The following is a 20,870-nucleotide window of genomic DNA, read 5'->3' as shown; positions in this document are numbered from 1 at the left end:
AAGAAGTGCCTCTGCCCTGCATCAGTGGGGGAAGAGTCCCCTCATGGCAATTGTGGGCTGCTATACAAACTATTGCCCATGACGTGCCTTCTCTGGTCCCCTAGAATATGTGCCCAAAGCAACAGCAGAGGCCATCGCCTGGAGAGCTGAATTGGGCATTCAGCTTTGATATCCTGGTCGTACATCCATGGACGTTTTATATATAATTACTTGGATTGTGCGCATATTTACTTCTTTTCTGTCATGTTCCCATGATACACTGTAATAACTGTCGTCGTAAGACTACCTGCATACATTTATGCTGAATCTCTGGCAGGGCTGTGGCCTTCAGATGGCACCTGCAGGAGAAGAATGTGCTGTTCATTGGAGGCGAAGGGAAGGCTCCGATTGGGGGAGGGCTTGAATGAGCAAGGGGGGGGGGGCGTTGCATTCTCCAGGGTTTCTTCACGGCTCTCCCCTTAGAGAGAGGCAGCTGCATTGTTCTGTCTTTACCCCGGCTGGGCGCTCGCAACACAGGACCCCTATGTCCCCCACATGCAACAGCGAGGCTGGCCAGTGGCCACACATGCCTCCCTTCTACCACCAGCACCAATTCTGGCTTGCCAAGAAGTCCCTCAAGTCCTCTTCCCAAGCATCTCAGGTGGCAATTCAGCTCAGCCTACTAGAGTTGTCCTGTATACACCACATCAGGCTTCCTGCTGCCTCCCCCCCCCCCCATGTTGGGAACTCCAAGTTGTGTGTGGGTGTGCAGGTGGTCATGAGCGATGCATTTCAACAACAGGTGAAGTCAGAACAAGGCCCCAACTTGGACAATGTCATGGCTGCAAAAGGGTTTGTTTATTCAGTTATTTATTACATTTATGCCACCCATCTTACTATCCAAAGAGACTTCTGGACAGCTTGCAATGCAATAGTCATATAAAAGCATTAACAAGAAATAGGAAAAGACTGAAAACCAAGAGAGGAACGTAACGGTCTTCTCTCTGTCCACCACCCATCTCCAGCGTGCAAGGCACCCATTGAGGCCTCAAGCTAACTAGCTGAGTCAAGTTTTGAGGCTCTTCTGGAAGGACAGGCAGAAGGGGATGGATCTCACCTCTAGAGGCACGATGTTCCAAAGAGGAGGGGGGCATGGCAGAAAAGGCCCTTCTCCTGGACCCCGCCGGCTGAAGTTCCTTGACTCATGGGGTCTGCAGCAAGCCCTGTGTGTCGGAGCGAGTGGGGCAGGCTAGTCCCATTGGGACGAGGTGCTTCCTTTCATAACCTGGTCCCATGAAGGGCTTTAAAAGGAAAAACTAACACCTTGAATTGAACCTGGAAGCAAACTGGGAACCAGTTTAGCCACCTGTAGGGCAGGGGTAATGGGAGTGTGTGTCCTCCACAATTAAAGGCCTCATGGCTCTGCAGTGCATGTGTCTTTGTATGGCTTTCTCTGAACCCTGGACAGCACGTCACGCCTCTCCTTTAGGTAGAGAAGGTGAAGCCCTGAGCAGCTGCACTGCACTCCTCAGGCCAAGCATAAGAGGCCCCAGAGCTCGCTTTCCCCCTCCAGGAGGACCCTCGCTCCAGCCTGCCCTTCCCTCCTAGCTGTGGCCTGTGGATCTCCAGCTGCAGGAAGAGCAAGGAAGGCCAACTGGAGGGACGATGAAGGCCCGCTGAGGTTTGGGAATGCAGAGCCAGGGGGAGGCGAGTGGAGATGGGTTGGTGTCCACAGCAGCCGCTTTCCAGAGCAAGGGGCATCACCCAGGCCCCATTCTAAAGCTGTGGCTCTAGGAAGACCTGCAATTGGGGAGGGGCACAAGCCGGAGCAGATACGATGCAGGCTCCCTGACCCACCACCCACGTTCCCTATTGACAGTCCACAGAAAGTGACAAATTGTGAAGCGGAGAAATGGGTTTTCAGCAGTGGCTTAATCTGCTTTTATCTGAAAAGGTGCAACGTCTGTTTATCTCCGAGTTTAAGCACAACCTCCCTTTGTCCATACTGAGTTCCCTGCCCCTACAAAGCCTCTCTTCGATGCCCAAAGGAAAGGCCTTCTAGACGGGCTCCACGGACAACTCCGGGGAGGCAAGGCTGCTCTGGAGGGCACAGCCGAAGGCCCGGTAGCTGGAGAAGAAAGCGCCCTTTGGACCAGGCAGGCTCTCGGCCCCCCCAGGAGCTCCTAAGGCTGCCCCTTGCTGTGCAGGGAAAAGCCACATTCCTGGGGCAGCTGCTCCATAGAGGGAGAAGGTGTCTTGCCCTGCTGGGAAGCCTCCAGAAGTGTCTGGCAGCGGCAGAAGGCTGGGCCCAGTGCTGCCCCAGGCCTGCTGGCTCTGACCCTCTGGGGCGAGACAAGGCCACTGACTCCAGGCTGGGCAGACTCCGCTCGCTGGCTGAGCCTCCAGGCTGCTGAAGGACTTGTAGCCTGTAGCCGAGGGGGCAGCAAGGCTGCTCTCTGCCTGAGGGAGGGCAGTGCAGGAGGGATCCGCTGGCGAGCTCTCCAGCCCGGGCAGCCAGTCAGCTTGTCCTTCGGGAGCGTATGGGCCTTGCCCTGACAAAGGAAGCTCCAGGCCAGAACCCTCAGGCTCCACTCGACAGGCCTGATAAGCTGGCTGGCAGAGACCCTGCAGGCAGACGGGCTTCTCTGGAGCAGAGCAGCTTTGGGTGGAGGTTGCTGGGGCCCCCGGATCCCCCGTGCTCAGGGCACCAAGCAGAAGATCCCTGAAGAGACCGGCCACAGCGTGTTCGTGTGGGACCTGCTCTGCCTCTGCCTCTTCCGGGCCTCCTGGTTTGACCCCTCCGGCGCTGCTGTCTGTGGTTAGAGAGCCTTTGCTCAGGAAGACTTCTTCGGGGATTAGGAAGGGCGCACGGGTCACACCAAGAGGCTGGGGAGGGAGATCAGCACCGCCTTTGCTGGGAAATGGCCTGCAGTTGGCATGTCAGGAAAGAAAGCACAAGGGTCAGTGGATTGCCAGGAGCTTGTTGGCCTCCCCCCTTCTTGCCGCCCGGCTGCTCATCGTCCTCCCTTGGCTTCGATGACACAGCCAGGAACAGGGCTAGAGCAGCAGGCCGGCCCTGGCCTTCCTGAGGCGCAAGACTGGCTGCCCTCTGCTCTACATACCGTCTGCAGGTAGCCGTCTCCATCTTGCCGAAAACCCAAAGCTGAAAGAAGCAGGAAGACACTTGAGGGGGTTTGCATGGAAGGTGCCCTGCCCCCCCACCCCCCAAGGAGCCACCCTGGGGAAACCTACCCATTTTCCCGCTGTTATGTCCTCTGCCATTTTGCTCTTGCGGGGACTTGGGATCCCATCCCACCATTTCTTCTTCACCCTGCAAAGCAAGGAAAGAACTCACTTCATTATCTGAAGACAGGCAGGGAAAATGAGTCAGGCAGGACGGACCCTCCTGTGCCCGAGGCTTTATGGCCCCCAACACAAGGGGTTTGTATTAGGTCCCACATGAACGGGCACAATATCGCCTGGTTCCCCTCCTCTTCTTCAGACTGATTCCAATCCAGGGGTTGGGGGGAATGGGGAGGAAGTTGAGGCTGAACTTTTTGGAAAATTCCTCAGGGCCTGATCTCTCTCCACGTCTAGTCAACATCTACAGGAGGTCGCTGAATGAGTCCAGGCTGGGGTCAGTTGAAACCCAACTGTGTCTCTTGACTCTTGGTTGACCAGGGATGCTTTGAAGTTGCATCTTGATGGCTTTGGATGGGGAGGAGCAGGTGCAGCTTCATTGCTAACCAGACGTAGTGACTGGATTCATGGAAGATGTGATTAAGCACCTGCTTCTTGGTTGCTCTTCCCAGCTGGTCCTCTTGGATGTGTAGATCTTGCTTGAGTACCAGATGACAGCTATAACTAGAAAGGTTTTTGCACAGATCCACCTTGTGCACCAATTGCATCCTTTCCTGGATCAGGAAGCTCTATAGCTGTACTACTGCCATGTACTCTACATGGGTATGCCCTTGAAGACCACTCAGAAGCTGCATCGTGTGCAGAATGCACCTCGCTTCACCCTGACAGCACTGCCCCCCCATAAACTGCACAGGTTGCCACACAGCTTTTTGGTGAAATTCAAGGTAGCCAACTAAGTCCTTTATGGCTCAGGGCCTGGATACCTGCATATTTCCAGGGATGTCTGGCCATCTTGCTAGATCCAGCCAAGCGCCTGGTCCTGTGATTAAAATGATGTCATCTTGTGGAGAACTCTAGAGACAGAACTTAATTGTAGCGCTGGCTGTGTCTGTGGGGCAGAATCCCCCACGCCAATATCTGCTCAACTCCACTCTGGTGTTGCCCAGGAACGCGCTTCAGATAAGGCTCCTGCAAAAGGCCATTTCTGATCTCACTCTGAGTGGGTGGGGTGGGGGGATTCTATTCCCTGGTTTTTGGAGTTTCCTTCTCCAATATAGTCATATTTGTTTTCTGTTTACAGTTTCCTACTTGTTTTTTTGATTTAAATGTTGTCGGTGGCTGAGAGTCAGTTGAAGCGGCTTATAAAATGAACAAACAAGCTAACCAATAAATAAAACCCACCACAGGAAGCAGAGGTAGCAGAAGAGAATGAGACTGATGATCATCATGCACAACCAAACAATGGAGGTCCAGGATTCCTTTTCAGAGCTGGGCTCAAAATCTGCAAAGGAAGGAAACGGTCACAAAAAGAGAAATAACAGAAATCAGCACCAACTCAGGACTGCCCAAGTGGTTGAGCTGGAGAGAATTTGGGTCGAGCATAAATGTATGTTTCCTTGAAGAAGGAGCAGGGCGAGAAGCACTACCAGCTCTCTCTCTTGCCTGACCCTTCCTCCCCAGGCATGCCAGGCCAGGCCACCACCATCTGGTTCCCCCTCTTGATCTGGGTATCATTGGCATCAGCTGATTCCACAGTAAAGCCTACCAAGTGGGTCACATGAGTGTTGAGGAGAGATTTTTAAGTACCCTAGCATTGATTAAACTCTGCCAAGCAAGGTTTTTCAGGAAATGAAGGGGTCTTGCTGAAAACTTTCTTTGGCCCAGGAGGGTTATTTATCCTTATGGACAGAGAAGACTTGACCCTAATTGGCACAACCAAGTTCTCGCAGAACAATGGCTTCTTGATTGAAGAAATTCTCAACTTCATCTTCTCCTTGGGCCCATCACACTAGGAAGGCAACCTCCATTCATATCTTAAGACTTCAAAAAAGCAGATTTTATGAACTCAGAGCAAATATCAGCAGGATCCCACAGCAGGAGGAGCTAATGGGTGGAGGTTCCCGACGTATTAAAAGCATAGCTGCAAACCATGAAGGAAAAATGGAGGACAATTTGAAATAAGGGAGCTTCGCAGAGTGTTGAAAACAAAGACAAACTGCAGGAGAGGCAGCCTGTGGAGACTCCCAGAGCTTTGGTCAGGGAAGATGAAGCTCTGAACAACCTAAAAGGCTTGTTTGGATATTTTCAACCCCAAAGGAAAAAGAAAGAAAATAGAAACCAGCAGTTTAATGGCAGGCAGAAAATGGTAAAAGAATTTAAAGGCTGCTTGAGTCCAGTCTTCTCCAACAAGAATTGGGTATGTCTAATCTAGTGAAAAGAAGGACGATGGCTAAAGTGATAGCAGTGTTCCAATATTTGAGGGGCTGCCACAAAGAAGAGAGGGTCAACTTATTTTCCAAAGCACCCAAGGCAGGAAAAGAAACAATGAATGGAAACTAATCAAGGAGAGAAGTAGGGAAACGCACAAGGACAGGTGGATCAGCTGCATCTGATCCACAAATGCTTTGAAAATGGATGGATACAACTTTTGTAAATAACAATGAACCCAGTTTTTGGAAAACAGATTGATACTAGAGATTGGAAAGGAGCAAAATCTGCTTTCATTCATAAAGGAAGTTCTTATTTCACCAAAAAAATGACCTGTCAATTTATTCACTGCATTAGTACTATAAATGGCCTTAGCTGAAAGAATGAAAGATGTTATGAAGGATTTTGTACATGAAGATCAATGTGGCTTTTTGCCTCAAAGGCAGCTGAGAGGCAATGTAAGAATATTCTTAACATACTAGAGTATAATCAATATATGCAACACAATCAAAAACAAGCCGTGTTGGTATTTGTTGCTGTGGAAAAAGCATTTTCCAGTTTGAACTGGATTTTTTTGTTTAACATTTTTGAAAAAAAAAAGGATTTTGAAGATAATTTTATCAAATGAGTAAAACCGATACATAACTCAGAAACAGCACAAATAGAAGTTAAAGATAAATTGACTTAACCTTGTGAGATACACAAAGGAAGAGGAGGAGCTGTCACAGCTGTTATTCAGTTTGGCTTTGGAAGTTCTTACGAGAGACATAACGTAAGAGGAAAGAATAACTGGGGTGAAAGTGAAAAAGTAGTTATATAAAATAAAAAGCATTTGCAGACAGTTTGGTTTTAATAGTTGCAAATTTCTTTAAGGGAATAGATATATTATTGGAAAAATTGAAAGAATTTGATAAACTAGTTGGAATTAAAGTTAATGAAGAAAAAACTAAAACCTTAGGGTCTTCTGGATATGCAAATGGTGGTGAAGCCTTCCTGGAAATTGTAAGGACCACCTTCTTAGAAAACAATCCTTTCAGCCCTTCCAAAAAGGTTCCACCACCATTTCCACTCTGATACAGGTGACACTGAGGGTTGAGGGTGAGAAAACCAAGATGAAATATAACATTTGCAGAGGGTTAAAACTAACCAATAATAGATTATCTTTGAAGCCTATGGTTTGGTTTGGATGAAGAATCTCTAAATGAGTCTCTGGCCTGAGGAGGAAACTGATTTCACCAGAAAGGACTCAGGTACCAGACCAGGACTCTCTTAGAAGTGCAGGCAGCTCAGTGGGATGAGTGAAAAAGAGCAGGAAAGGGCTGATCAGAACGGCTGCAAGGGAGCATCATGTCAGTCCGGAGGTACAGAAACACAAATATTTTCCTTTAGAGCTCCCAGGCCTTTGAAGGCAACTCATCCGTTGCACAAATCCTACTTCCCAGGAACCTAGGCACTTCTTGCACCAAGAGGAAGAAGATGGCGTGAAGTGCATGGCTGAGGCTCGGGCAAGGACGGAGAGTTAAAGGGGGCAGGGCTAGGATGTCTGGGGTCAGAGTGCAAGATGGACTGCCCCACATCAGACTGATGGGTTCAATCAGTGGAGTCTTCTTCAGCCCATAATGTTTCTTCATTTCTTGCCTGAGACAGGATGAGGGATTGCCGCAATCTAGGGCTCCTCTAGTTCCTGATTTTGCATGCAAACCCATCTCTGCCTTCTTCTACAGTGTTTCTGGTGAAATGAAAGAGACATTCGTGAGATTTTTAAGCTCACGATTCCGTCTTCAGGCCTGGCCCCATCAAGCCCTGCATTCCCACAGGCGAGAGAAAAAGGCTTCCTTTATAGGCAGCTTTGCAGGACTGGGGATCTCTTCTAATGGACTTTATGTCTTCACCAAGACTCTTCTCTTCCATTACTTGTGTGTTTTCAGACTGGGCTGGCTACTATTTAGGTAGTGCAAACTCCTGTGCCAAAGAACTATAAATTGGCTTTTAAAAAGTATCGTATTGCTTACTTTAGCAAAATGTTGCTGTTTCTGTCTTATTACTAGCCTAACATAGCTAAAATGTTTAGTAATTAATTAATTCTTCTTAGGCTATAATTCCTCAGTTTCTGGTTATATACTGTAGACAAGATTGCATTTTTTACAATAAAATTAAACCAATAGATTAACTCCAATCCCTTTTCCCTGAAGGTACCTAATAAATTAAGGGGAAATTAATCAACCTGAATGGGAGCAATCTAACCCTGCCCCACTCAAGAAAAAGTTCTTAATTAACCTTGGAAAAATTCTTTGCTAAATTATACATTGTAGAAAAATCTCCTCTTTAATCTTGCTCCCAGCTAATTGCAGTATTACAACATCTACTTAAAGAATGCTTAGCTGGAAATATTTAGAGTCATTTCCCTCGGAAGCCACTGCTGAAGTGTTGATGATGGGTGCACCATTCAGAATAGCTACAACGCAGCAAACACCCAGGACGTTCCTCCATTTTCAACCAGAATGTCCCAAGGTTGTTCTGCTCTGGGAACCTGAGAGGCAGGTTGCTTCCCCAGGGCAAAAGTGGCCTTCAGCACACTCACCATTGAGCCATTCACAAGTAGCACTCCACTCACTCCAGTTCCCCCCCCAGAGTTTCAACCCATGGCGCACACTCGCTTCATAGGTGGTGCCTGAACGGAGCTTGTCCGCAAAGATGATATGATGGGATGAGTCTTCTGGAACAATGATTTTCTGGGAAGAGGAAAACACATGTCAGTGCGCGCGCGCACACACACACACACACACAGAGCAACAGCAACAGCAAGTGAGGGAAATAGGCAAGAGCTGTTTGCTTGGCAAAGCGGGCTGAAACATTCTTTAAAATTTGGGAAGCAAGACAACATTTGGAAGAAACTGATCCTCCCTGATCCACTGAGATCCAAGGAGGGGAGATCAAGCCCAATCAGACCAAAAGATTGTTGATCAAAGCAGCCTTTGTTTGCCTCTGGAACTGATCCTCTGGGCTGATCTGTCTTAGGGGGCTGACACTTAAGGCATAGCCTGAATCCTGAAGTCCTTTCTTTCTACTTCTCCCAAATGCTGAGCAGGCCAAGGAAAGGGCCACAAACATGATAAGCTCTTTTGGATGACGGCTGCTGAAGCTGCAGGGCCTTGGCCAGGGGTGGAAAAAGGGAAGGTCCTGCTGGCTTCTAGGATCTGGCAGATAATGGAGTTTAATCCATGTGCCTTATTATTTTGTACATCTGTAACATTGATGGATTTTTAACATTTTCTTAGCTTTTAAAAATGTTCTGAAAAATTTCCCAGCCCTGCCTACATTTCTGCAGATGTCCATAATATGCTACTGAATAGCAGGGCAATCCTTAGCAGCCCATGTGGACATTTGAAGAAGAATCTGAGAAGAGGAAAAGTTGTCTGAGGCATCCTACCCGGGAATGCCTGAGCCTGCTTCCTTTTCAAAGGACAGGCTGTCTCTGGACGAAGGTGCTGAGTGCTGACCTAATTTAGAAGCAGGGGAACTTTCCCTTTCAGGTGTCACCGGAGAGGAATAAATTACCTGTAAGCTCCTCCTAGCTCAAGGTTAAATTTAGATAAAGTCCAGCTATCTTCTTAGGAGGCTGAGGGAGCTCAAAACGATAGGACAGTTCAGCTTCCAATCCATCAAATCTGCCTTCCTCCCCCATAGAAAGGGAGAGAAGGGATCCCTTACCTGTTCTGTATGGTTCTTGGGCCAATAGGCAACCTCGTACTTTGCTGCAGAGCTTTTAAGTAGGTTAGAAGCATTGTAATCCCTCTCCCAGGTAAGGATGAACGTGTGCTCCTTCTTCTTCTTCTCGACACTCAAGTTGATCAGGGCCTTGGGCTTCACTGTGATGGGGAAGAAGCAGAGGAGGACACTGAGACGGGGAGCAGCAGCTGGGGAAGGAGAACCCTGAAGGCAGGGCACTGGGTGGGGCAAGGAGGATCAGTCAAAGCCTCTCTGTATCCTCTCTCTTTCTTCCATTTTTGTCCTAGTGTTGGAGGAAGCCCTAGGGTGGCTCCTGCCCTCCCTGCCATTTAGACTCACTCCCAGGTTCTATTTTCACCCCCCCCCCCCCAGGTCTACACCCTCTCCATTCAACTGAGAACTATCCAAGCAGAAGAGGAAGGAGGCTTGAGATAGCAACCGTTAGGATATCAGCACAGAATTCTTTGGGAAACAAACATAAGGGCCTCTCTGGAAGCAGAGCCAGGAGAGGAACTGACGGGCATTCTCTACTAATGCAGCCAGTCTTCCAAATGAATTCTCCCCATCTCCTTTTTCCTACCCAGCATGTCCATCATGCCAACAGATGCCCCTGTGGACACCTGAAACCAAAGTTGCTGTGACTTAGGATGGTCCCGGAGTGGAGAGGTTTGCATGAAAAGGATATCTCACCAATTAATTCCATATCCAAGGTCTCGTTCCAGACCTCAGCATCATTCTCTGTCCTGGCCAGTGATATGTTATAGTAGACTTTTTTGAATTTGTTCCCTAGAATCTCGCAAACACAACAGGAGGCAGTGCCTGGGCCCTCCTGCTTCTTCTTCAGAGGACACTCCTGGGGCTCCCTGGACAAACGGCAAGAGAGAAGAGCACATAAGCCTTCCTTTGTTTCTGCACAGCCAGAGAATGGTCTGCAAAGTGCCAAATACCCTGGCGCTGCCTGGGTTGCAGAGACACCTCAGTCCACGAAGCTCCCTTGGGGGCCAGAGGGCAAGGCATAGTAGGCAGGCCCACAAAAGAGACCACGAGAGAAATTCTGCTCCCGAGACACGTTTCTCCCTCTTCATGTTTGGAAGCCAAGGATTTGTGCCTGGCCGGCCTGGTGTTGCTGATGGCAGGAGATGTTGGGGTACAGCAGATCTTGCAGGCCCTCATCCAGTTCACAACAAGGATCAGGCAAACATCAGGGATCTGCCCCACTGAAGAAGCGAAATGAGCCTCATGGGCCTGCTAGAGGCAGTCCACCTCCCATCTCAGGATGATCTCCCCCGCAGGTGGGGTGGGAAGCCCAGCCTGAGAGACTCCCCTTTCCCAAAGGGGAGGGGGACAGTGGTCAGCAACCTCTCAAGGTCAGCAATATCAATGATACCCTGGGAAGATTTCTTCTCAAGAAGGAAACAGTAGTGGCATAATAGAGTTTGAAGGGACCCCCCAGTCTCTCCTTACTAGATTCAACAAGTTGCTCTAATTTATTCAAGGATTCTGTCCACTCTACTGGTTTTTGGGACCAGAGCCCATCATTCATGACTGCTGAACAAGACAAGTGCTGGATATCTCAAGCAAACTGCAACAGCTTCCCCTACAAAAGATCTTGGAAAGACTTCCCAGGACTCATTCCCCTGTGCCCACCATCCAGGCGCTCTCTGGGAGGGCTCCACAGGGCCAATGTGAAGATGGAGAGGACTGTCTCCTCAGGGTTACCACAGTACTTTACAACCCTATGAAAAAGCTAATTTGCCTCTGCCAAATGGAAGAGCCAAACATGTCATGAAGGAACTAAAATTCTGCCAGAAGAAACAAGCAGCAATATTATAACATTAAGCAAGTTGTATGGATGCAATTACAGCCATGATGTCTGCACCACTGGGAAACCTGAAGAAACAGATTGGGGGACAGATGATCTAGCGACGTTGTCTGAATGACTTGACTCTCTCTTGAGGACATGTAAGCATCATGACAAGAGAGAATTCTGGACAGTGATCCTGTCAATGGCCCAAATCAACTTTCTGGGGCAGAGTGAGCACAGATGGAGGAAGTTGCATAGCTACTCCAAGGAGTTGATCGACCACCTGGTTCCCCAGTCCCTGCTTTATAGCTGATCCCACACCTCCTACCCTTGAACGGAGGACTGTTGTGCTTCTCAACACAACACACAGCTTTGCTAATACTTACGTTGCTAAGCTTCCCTGGTAGAGAAATTTAAACTCCGCGGTGCAGTTGGTGACAGCAGCCACCTCCCAGGAACAAACCAGTTTAGTTTCAAAATCATTTTGGCATCTTGGCTGGACAATCTTTGAAGACGCAACTAGGAATACAAAAAAATAGTTACTTGATGAAGCTGATACAGTCAGACAAACAATCTGGCACAGCTCAAGGTGCTTCCCCAACACTCTGCAGCAGAATTGACCTTTGCAGAAAAGCGGACCTCTTTGGTCTCTTGGAGCAGAAGCGAAGGACTCCTAGGGAACATTTCTTGGATTGGATGACATCGCTCAACTGTTGGGTTTCCTGGGCCGAAGGAGCAGAACCCTCCCTAGGCTTGTGTAACTTTCCTTGGCTGGTTATAAGCAACGCAGCAGCCAGGTTGTAGTCCAGTTCCTGGTTATAAATAGCACATGTTATAAACATAGGGCTGCGATCGATGTTACTGGCCTCGTTCTCCCTCATTGCACAGGGACAGAGCAGGGCTTTCTTCCACAAGGGCTGGTCTTGATTTTGAATGCAGACTTACTGTAGGTGGGCCTGCTCATGCCACGGAGCTGTTTATGTCACCCCTTTTTCTGTCATGGAAGAGTGGGGGGCTCCTCCTTCACCTCAGCCTAGGGAGGAGAAGTGACCTCCTCCTCCTGCTTTTCAAATAGCCTGAGACAAAGGGGTGGATGGCACCCACACTCCCACATGGGGCAATATGTTATCGTTATGAGAAAATAACTGTAGCAGTAATTAACACAGATAAATGGCACCTCTCTCTCCAAAAACCCCACAGAGGCTTCTTCGGCACCCCCATGTGACTTCCCAAAGAAGGTTTTAATGGATTCATGGTGAACTTAGATACGCTACAGAGTAATTCTGAAGGAATCTCCCTACAGCCTGTAGTTGTAGATGTAATATAGTGTATGGAAATCAACGGCCCTCGATTTCTGAGATAGGCTGAGAATCTCCTGGTGGAAAGGCAACTGTGGGGACATATTGGTCTAAGCATATTATTATTAAATCTAGGAGTGTATTAACCACTGAAAACAATCACAATATTTCAGAAGAAGAAGTAGAAGAGAAGGAGGAGGAGGAAGAGGAAGAAGAATAAGAGGAGGGGGAGGAGGAGGAAGAAGAGGAGGAGGAGGAGGAGGAAGAAGAAGAGGAAGAAGAGGAGGAGGAAGAGGATTTCAACAGAAAAACCAGAAGGAAGACGATCTGGCAACAGCACAACAGCAACAGGCAAAGAGGGGCTCAGTTGCAGCCCCCCCCCCGTCTAAAGGCTGCATCTCCACTGATGTAAAAACCATTCTAAAGTTTTGCTTCTCTCTATGGCCACAGTTCTCCCAATAGACCACAGGCTGTAATGAGCCCCTCAGAGGATCACTCTCAACCCTTGGGATGAACCCACCACCACAAGCAACATCCTTTGCCAAACTCTGCCAAATTTTGAAGCTCCTCAGCCTCTGGAGGGTCAAGTCAGAGTCACATCAATACTAAACAAAATATCGCAACGAAAGGCTGTCAACATGTTGATGAGCTGATTATTCTTAGTCAGCTGTTTCAAGGAAGATGCAAGTTACCCATCAATGTGTGCAGCTGAATATTTCCGATTTCCTTGACCAGACACCTGCTGAGGAATGATTGAAGAGGGTCTATTAAAATCCACCCTGGCCAGCTTCCTTTCCCGCTCTCCTACAGGAATAATTAACTGTGTTACACTCTGTGTATTAACTTGGAATCTAGCAGGACGGAAGGACAAGATCTGCCTATATTTTCTGTCCAGTTCTGGCCCGATTGTGAGAAAACGGACCTGGCTGAGCCTATTTCCAGACCTGCTTTAAGACCTGGCTCAGGGCATGGAGAGGGAAAGGCTGAGCGAGAGGCAATTGGCCACGTGGGTCAAGGAAGAACCAGGGTGGGAAGGCAGAGACAGGGTCCTGGGTGGGGGAAGTCCTTCGAAGAGGCTGTCTGAGCGATTGTTCTCTCCTGCTGACAAACAGCTAATTTCACCACCAAAGTTGGCTCTTGGATTTGAATGGAAGCAATTAGGAATGACCCAAAATGACCCTTGGACAACCGTGGATCTACATGGGATGAAGTTCCTGGAAGATGGGAATTTTCAGTAGGAGCTGCCAGAAGTCGGGTCTCCATCTTTTCCTGTCAGCTGTTTGTTTCTTTGCTTGAAGAATGCCTCGGTTTTCACTGCACGTTTTGACGTTTCCTTTTTCCTTTTGATTTTTCCTTTTAAATGTTAATCGACTGGTTGAATGCTGTTTTATTATAACCCCTTGCTGGATATTAAAATGATTTTTTTTGTGTTTTCTTTTACTGCTTTATTTGCTGTTTCAAGTCACTTTTACTTTTTCCTTATGGAAGTTGATGGTGATTCCCTAGGTAGTGAAAGTAATCTGATTTGATTTACCTTTCTATTTTCATTATAGGGATTTCACATTTTATTAATTTTTAAAAGGTCTGGTCTTATTTTTTAAATTGTTGGTGGAAATTTCCCTGTTTTTCCTATTCATTTTTATTGTGGGAAAGATTATCTCAATGTTCTCCAAGTTTATTTTGTTATGGTGCTTCCCCTGTTCATTGAGAGGAATTGTTTATGTCTGGCTCTAAAGGAAGGGGCTGGGAGTATACCAAAAATGCAAAGAATACATCAACAGAAAGATGCATTTGGAAAGCCCTTGAGAAAGTGCTTTTCAACGTACACGTTCAAACTGAAATTTTAGATTAAACGTTTGATAAAATAACAATGGTTTTAAATCAACCCAAAATGATATTCAGATGCAAGGAACAGCAGTTAAACCAGACTTACAATCAGATGATTGGAATCTAATTTGTTGCTGGAAGATTTGAAGGAGGCGGTGGAAAAGACTGAAAGGGGGAGGGATTCTAAAGACTCAAAGTGGACAGAACTAAAAAAAAAAGTGGACAGAACTGACAAGCGATGAACTGGATGTTTCTAAGAAGATTGATGGGGATTGGGAAATGATCTTGTTATTTCTAACTAGAGAACAAATGTTAAGAGACTTTCAACCTGTAGATTTTTTTGAACAACAAATGCTGTGGCAATACCTACAAGAAAGACATAAGATTTTGGGGACCGAGATCCAAGTGTTAGAAAAACAAAACAACTAAAGTTTTAGGGAAAAGCCTTATTATTAAGAATCAGTGGAGGATATTTGATCCTGGACAGATGAGAGACTATAGTGGTAGATTATGCTAGATTAGAAGACTTTGCGGACCTTCTAGGTTCTTAACAGAGGACTTTGAAGTTTAGCTGTAGGATTTACCTGTTATCTATATTTTTTTCAACATATATCGTGGCAGGGACGTGCAGTCAGGGGAGGCAGAGCCTCATCACTGTCATCATGAAAAGAAAAAAAGTGTAAAAGGAAAAAGGCAAGAGCTGAGGTCAGGCTGAATTAGTTGCTGCCAGAGTCACCATGGATGACTCTGCTTAGTGCTTAACTGTTTAAAAAAGCCTCTAAAAAGTGCCCTCTACAGGAGGCGGCAGGAGAACAACATGCCTCATCTAATCTGGCGTTTTATGATCACTCCAGCAGAGTTAAGCAAGGTTTAAAAGCTGAAAAACTCCTGACGTAGATGAGGCACGTCGTTCTACTGCCTCCTCTTGTAGAGGGCGCTTTTTAGAGGCTTTTTTAAACAGTTAAGCAGGGTCATCCACGGTGACTCTGGCAGCAACTAGCTCAGCCTGACCTCAGCTCTTGCCTTTTTCCTTTTACATTTTTTTTTTCTTTTCATGATGGCAGGCAAGAGCAGAGTTGAAATCCTCTCTGAAACAGCTAGAAAAGGTAGGTGTGTGTCGGAGGGAGGGGGAGGAATTCAAACTTCATCCTCCTGGTGCAACTTTGTGTGTGTGTGTGTGTGTGTGTGTGTGTGTGTGTGTTTGAGAGGGGGGAGGGAGCATATTGAGACAGTTCTTTAGTTTATGCACTATGTAACACTCTAATACTATGCCTTTGGGTCTTCTGAAATTTTAATTATCCAATCATAAGCAAAAAAAAGTTTTCAGTAGAATGAATTTCTACTTCTATTTACACCTGTCAGCCAAAATGCTGCTAGTGGTATTGCTAACATGGGCTGAGGAGGAAAACCTAAATTTTCTGAATCCTGGTGCAACTGTATGTATGTGTGTGTGTGTGTGTGTGTTTGAGAGAGTGGGGAGGGAGGGAAAGAGGGAGGAAGGAGGGGAAGGGAGAAGAAAAAGAAAGAAGGAAACTTATTTAGCAAAGGAGAAAAACAAATGCTGTCGCTTTAAATTGGAACTGAGCATGCCTGGCTGTGGAATTCTGGGAGTTGAAGTCCACAAATCTAAAAAAATTGCTGCCTCATCAGCCATAAGCCTCACTGCACATCACTGTATTGTGGGTAGATGTCAGGTCAAATGGATTAGGTAAACTTGTAGAAGTTCATTAACTACGCACCTGTTTTGTGGGGTTGGGGGAACTATTATTCTTGAAATATATCAGTATTCGACTGGGGGTACAATTTGTGTGTATGTTTGTTTTTCTTTTTATAAACATTTTTGTCTTCTCTAGTTTTGCTTTATTTTGTATTTTCATTTTTATCATTTTTTGGATTTGTACTTTAATGTTTTGAATAAAAAATAAAAATAGTAAAAAATTACCGTAATAGGTGTTTCTTCATCTTTTCATCTTTCAGTTGCCAAATTCCAGTTCAAGGTTGTAGGACAGGTGTAGAAAGTCTTACCCAGAGAAAGTCCATTTTGTTGTAAAACCCTTCCTCTTGCTCTCCAGATGTTTTCCTTTTGGGCCTCACATCCATGCCCTAAAATCCTTGGAAGGTTACGTGACAGTCTTATCAGAGAACTTGAACCAGGCTGGCAAGTTGACGCAGGTTAACTTCCCCTTTCCTGCTGCAGATAGTTTGAGTTTTGCATACTTCCCTTCCAGCCCCACCAGTGAGGGACAAAGGCTGAGGAGCCCATCTTCTGGGAGGGGCAGCCTCTGCCAGGCTGTGAATCCTCTGTGGCTTGTTGCCTGCTGCTTGCTAATGGTCAGGTGCCTTTGTTTTCCAAAGGCGTAGAAAAGCTAAGCTGCCCCCACTCCCTCCACCTTTGTACTGTATTAAACAAACAGGTTCCAATTTTCTGCACTGTCCAATAATTGGCTACTTTGCACCAGGGAAAAACAAACCCTGCATTTGGCCAGGCAAATCTATGGTTTGCCTCTGGTATTGAATGTTTATACACTCCCCAAACGTCTGTATATTATTCTCCAGGTATCTGGGTGAATTTGGAACAAACCTTGGCAGAGGTCACTTCACATACTGCAATGCAAGGCTGGGACCTCCTGCACAAGTTTATTACACAAGAAGATTAACTTTCCCAAAGAATTCCACTCCTTGCTACTTCCACGGCCTTTTAGGCAGCCACAAAGGAATCCTACCCATTATGAAGTTGTTAAACCAGGAATGCCAGTGGAACCTGTAAACTGTAGGCAAGAATCAGAATGCTGCTTTCCCCTTTCCACTCTCACCATCAAGACAGATCAAGGAGCACTTTGGACTGTATTGGTCTCCTAAATCCGTGTTTCTCAACCTTGGCAGTTTGAAGATGTGTGGACTTCAACTTCCAGAATGAATCCTTGGACAAGACGTGGGAGCTGAAGTCCACACACCTTCAAGTTGCCAAGATTGAGAAACAGTGTCCTAAACAGGAACGAGTCTTTTCTGCTTTACGTGCCAGAGGACAAGGACCACCGAGCAGCTGCTGTCAATGTCTCTGCACCCCCAGACCCCCCCCCCCTTCTCAAACAGGGCCTCGCTAGGATTAGAGCTCCATGGGAAGAAGCGTATCGTGGCCCAGAGGGGATGCCAGGCTCTGATGTTGCCCTGACTGGCAGACACACTTTCTTCACCTTCCATACAAGTTTTTATTTATTTATTTTTCGTATTTCTGAACTGCCCATCTCTCTAAAAAAAGGGTCTCCGGGAGGTATACATTAAAATGTTACAATATAAAAGGTAAACACTTTAAGAGGAGGAAAGACATAAAAAAATGGTCAAAAGGCGGAAAAGAAGGAGCCAACGTTGTGACAACACAACGTGCCGTCTCAACAGTCCGAGACCGCCGTTGACACTTTTGCCACTGGACGGTCCAGCAGGACCTAAACTGTCCCGGAGAGACAATGATCAGGAAGACAAAGCCTTGCTGGTCTCAGGGACACCACAAAGTCCCTGATTGACCCAAGGGAAGCGCTTCAAGCCGGCGGCAAACAGGCAGCCCCCAGGCTGATGAAGTCGGAGATGGCTCCGGAAGGAAGTGAAAGTGAGTCCATCGGGTGAGGTTTTTTTTTTTACTCTGAGAAAAATTGCCCAAAGAGACTTTTTTTAAAGATAAATTAGTCCTCTAAGTAAAATAATAAAGGGATGAATTTAATTCTTATTGGACTGCCTTGGAAAGTTTTTGTTCTTTCTTGTAACAATATTTTGTGGATTGAAGTGATTGTAACGTTTCCTGTTTCTCTGCTTGAAGTGAATGGATTGATTTTTCCCCCTCTATTTTACCACCTTATTTTTTGGCTTAAATTAAAAAAAAATTAAATTTTTAACAAATTCTCCCTTCTATTTGTTATTAAATTTCACCGAAGACAATTAAAGATTTTTGTTAAAATTGAGAAAAGTATGAAAAAGTGGAATCTGCCATTCGGAAGCCAGAGTCTGAAGTTCTTTCTTTGAAACAATGTATTCTTTGTTCATTCCTATTTGATCTTACTGACTTTGTAACTGAAGGGTTTGAAACTAGCTCACAAAATCTGAAAAAGAGTCAAGGGCACGAATTGTTCTTTGCAGGTGCTCTTGGAAAATATTTTGGCAAGAGAAGGAAAAGGAAAGAAAAAGAAAAGAACCCTTCTCCTTTGAAGAGTACAAAAGAACTTGTGCTTAAGACTTAACACACACACACACACACACACACACACACACACACACACAAAGCTTGGAAGGCTAGAGTGGCAGTGGTTATCAGACTCCTTTTTTCTTTTTTTCTACTTCATTTTTTTTTGGAAAAATGGATCAATAGCCAGATGAGGAAACCTTAAAATTTCAAAACATCCTGGCTGGAATTCAAAATATTTTAGAGGGATTTGGGAGATTTGAGAAGAAGTTGGATAGACTATTGTTTATCACAGCAAAAGATGATGGGGTTGGAGCCCCAAAAATTAAAGAAGAGAATGAAAATATAGAAGATAAAGACAAGACAATAGATGAACTTATTAATAGAGCAAATATGGATGAAAGCGGAAAGAAGGGAAAATGGAAAAGTGAACTTGACAATTTGGAGCTTTATCCCAGATTTCAAGATACAGGAGAAAAAAAAGGGTGATAAAGATGGAGTTAAGAAGAGAAACCTATTCAGAAATAAGTTTGACAACCAAAGACAAGCTAATGTTAATAACAAAATTCAAGGGCAACAAGACTATTTGAGAGACCTTTTAAGCAATAAAGTTTTAAAGGAGCTGAAAAGAGAATTGACACAACTGGCAAGAGAGATAAGACTGTTTTGTTACTGGAAAGATACAGGTTGATAATGAAAATTGACGATAAAAAGTTAGCTAATTTTAGGTGATTAATAAGTAGAGATTTCAGTATTTTGTAGACTGTTTTAGATTATCATTGAATGTTTATTCGTTAACATATAACTAACTACGACAACATTAATGAAATGATAACCTTAATTAGTATAAGTAACCTGGCTATAAATTGTAAATTGGGACTTGGTGAAAAGACCTATAAATTTTATTAATAATTTTTTGTTTAGATCTTGTTATAAAGATATAATTAATTTGGGTCTGAAGAGATGTGATATAGCAATAGCAGTAGACTTATATACCGCTTCATAGGCCTTTCAGGCCTCTCTAAGCGGTTTACAGAGAGTCAGCATATTGCCCCCAACAATCTGGGTCCTCATTTTACCCACCTCGGAAGGATGGAAGGCTGAGTCAACCCTGAGCCGGTGAGATTTGAACCGCTGAACTGCTGATCTAGCAGTAGCCTGCAGTGCTGCATTTAACCACTGCGCCACCTTGGTAAATAATGGTAAAAAAATAGTAAATAATTTTTTTGTTAACCACAATAATAACAAGGAAATGTTAATGGATATTTTTGTGATTAATAAGTAGGAATGTTAGCATTTTGTAGATTGTTTTAGATTCTTATTAAATGTTCATCTTGTAACTAATTAACTACGATAATAATAATGAAATGATCTTTAATTAGTAAAAATAACTTGAATATAAATTGTAATTTGGGACTTAGGGAAAAGACCTATAAATTTTATTAATAAATTCTTGTTTAGAGCTTGCTATAAAGGTATAATTTCTTTTGGGCCTGATGAGAGGAGAGGTGATATAAATAGTAAATAATTTTTAGTTAACTACAATAATAACAAGGAAATGTTAATGGATAATGTTTAATGATATATTTATGTGTGTTGTACTAGTAAAAGCAAATTGGATATAAGCTTTAAATTGTGAGTTGGGGGGAAAGGGGGGGGGAGAATGCTTAGTTATTTTACTAACTGAATTTGTTTCAGAATATGTCATAAAGGTGTAATGTTATTGGAGGTTTATTGAAATTGCGAATGAATGCCAGTAGGTGGTTGTGTCTTTAAATACAAATGATTTTAGATAAAAGCACTTTTAAATAATTGTAATTAAATGAGAATTGTGGTACATTGATAGTAAAATACATAATTATTTTTTTTACTTAAAATGTACAATTCAATTTGAATGAAGTGTATGTAATGATTGTGGAAGAAACACATGAAATGTATTTGTAACCAATCGACATGCTTTCTACAAGATGTAACAAAAGAAGATTCTTTTTTTGTGTTTTTGTTTAATTAAAATAATAAAACTTTTTTTTAAAAAAGTAGTCAAAAGGTGAGGGGAGGGTTTAGGGCAGTGATGGTGAACCTTTTCAGCACTGAGGGCCCAAAATGGACTGGGTGTACACCAGAGCACCGGAAACCAAAAGACCACCCGCCTTGCATGTATGCACCAGAGCCAGGAAAGCAGCTGGCGATGGTACCCATGCTCACAGAGAGGGCTGTGCATGCCACCTCTGGCATCACAGGTTTAGGGGATTAAGCAGCCGCACGGCTGCAAGCTCCCCCTTGCAAGGCCGTAGAGACCTACCTTCACTCCTTTTCCGAAGGCCAGGAGACTGAGGTGGGGGTGGGTGGGTGGGGAGAGAGGAATGTTCCCTAGGTGAGGGCAACAACAGAGATCAAGGAGGTTTCAGTCCCATATCAGGGTTTGCAAAGAGTCTGGATCATCCATTTCCTCCAGGATCCTCTGGAGTACAACGCTACCACCTTCTCGGTCACC

General features: G+C 45.1%; 1 protein-coding gene across 1 annotated transcript; it reads right to left on the bottom strand.

The window, feature by feature from the left end:
* Window positions 1-818: 818 nt before the first annotated feature.
* Window positions 819-20,768, bottom strand: IL4R (interleukin 4 receptor). Its single transcript, XM_032230639.1, has 9 exons — window positions 20,679-20,768; window positions 11,467-11,599; window positions 9,967-10,139; window positions 9,259-9,416; window positions 8,129-8,279; window positions 4,522-4,621; window positions 3,232-3,310; window positions 3,102-3,142; window positions 819-2,905 (listed from the first exon to the last, which is right to left on the bottom strand). Exons 3-9 carry the CDS (start codon window positions 9,977-9,979, stop codon window positions 2,038-2,040), a joined length of 1,410 nt encoding a protein of 469 aa, XP_032086530.1. The 5' UTR covers window positions 9,980-10,139; window positions 11,467-11,599; window positions 20,679-20,768; the 3' UTR covers window positions 819-2,037.
* Window positions 20,769-20,870: the final 102 nt, after the last annotated feature.

This window comes from Thamnophis elegans, chromosome 14, assembly GCF_009769535.1.
Source record: "Thamnophis elegans isolate rThaEle1 chromosome 14, rThaEle1.pri, whole genome shotgun sequence".
Taxonomy (NCBI): domain Eukaryota; kingdom Metazoa; phylum Chordata; class Lepidosauria; order Squamata; family Colubridae; genus Thamnophis; species Thamnophis elegans.
This window is presented reverse-complemented; position numbering and strand designations above follow the sequence as displayed.

Coding starts and splice junctions, on each gene's coding strand:
- IL4R (XM_032230639.1), bottom strand. Junction 8,280..9,258: donor CCAAGAACCATACAGAACAG/GTAAGGGATCCC, acceptor TCCTCTTCCCAG/AAAATCATTGTTCCAGAAGA. Junction 3,143..3,231: donor ACATAACAGCGGGAAAATGG/GTAGGTTTCCCC, acceptor TGCTTCTTTCAG/CTTTGGGTTTTCGGCAAGAT.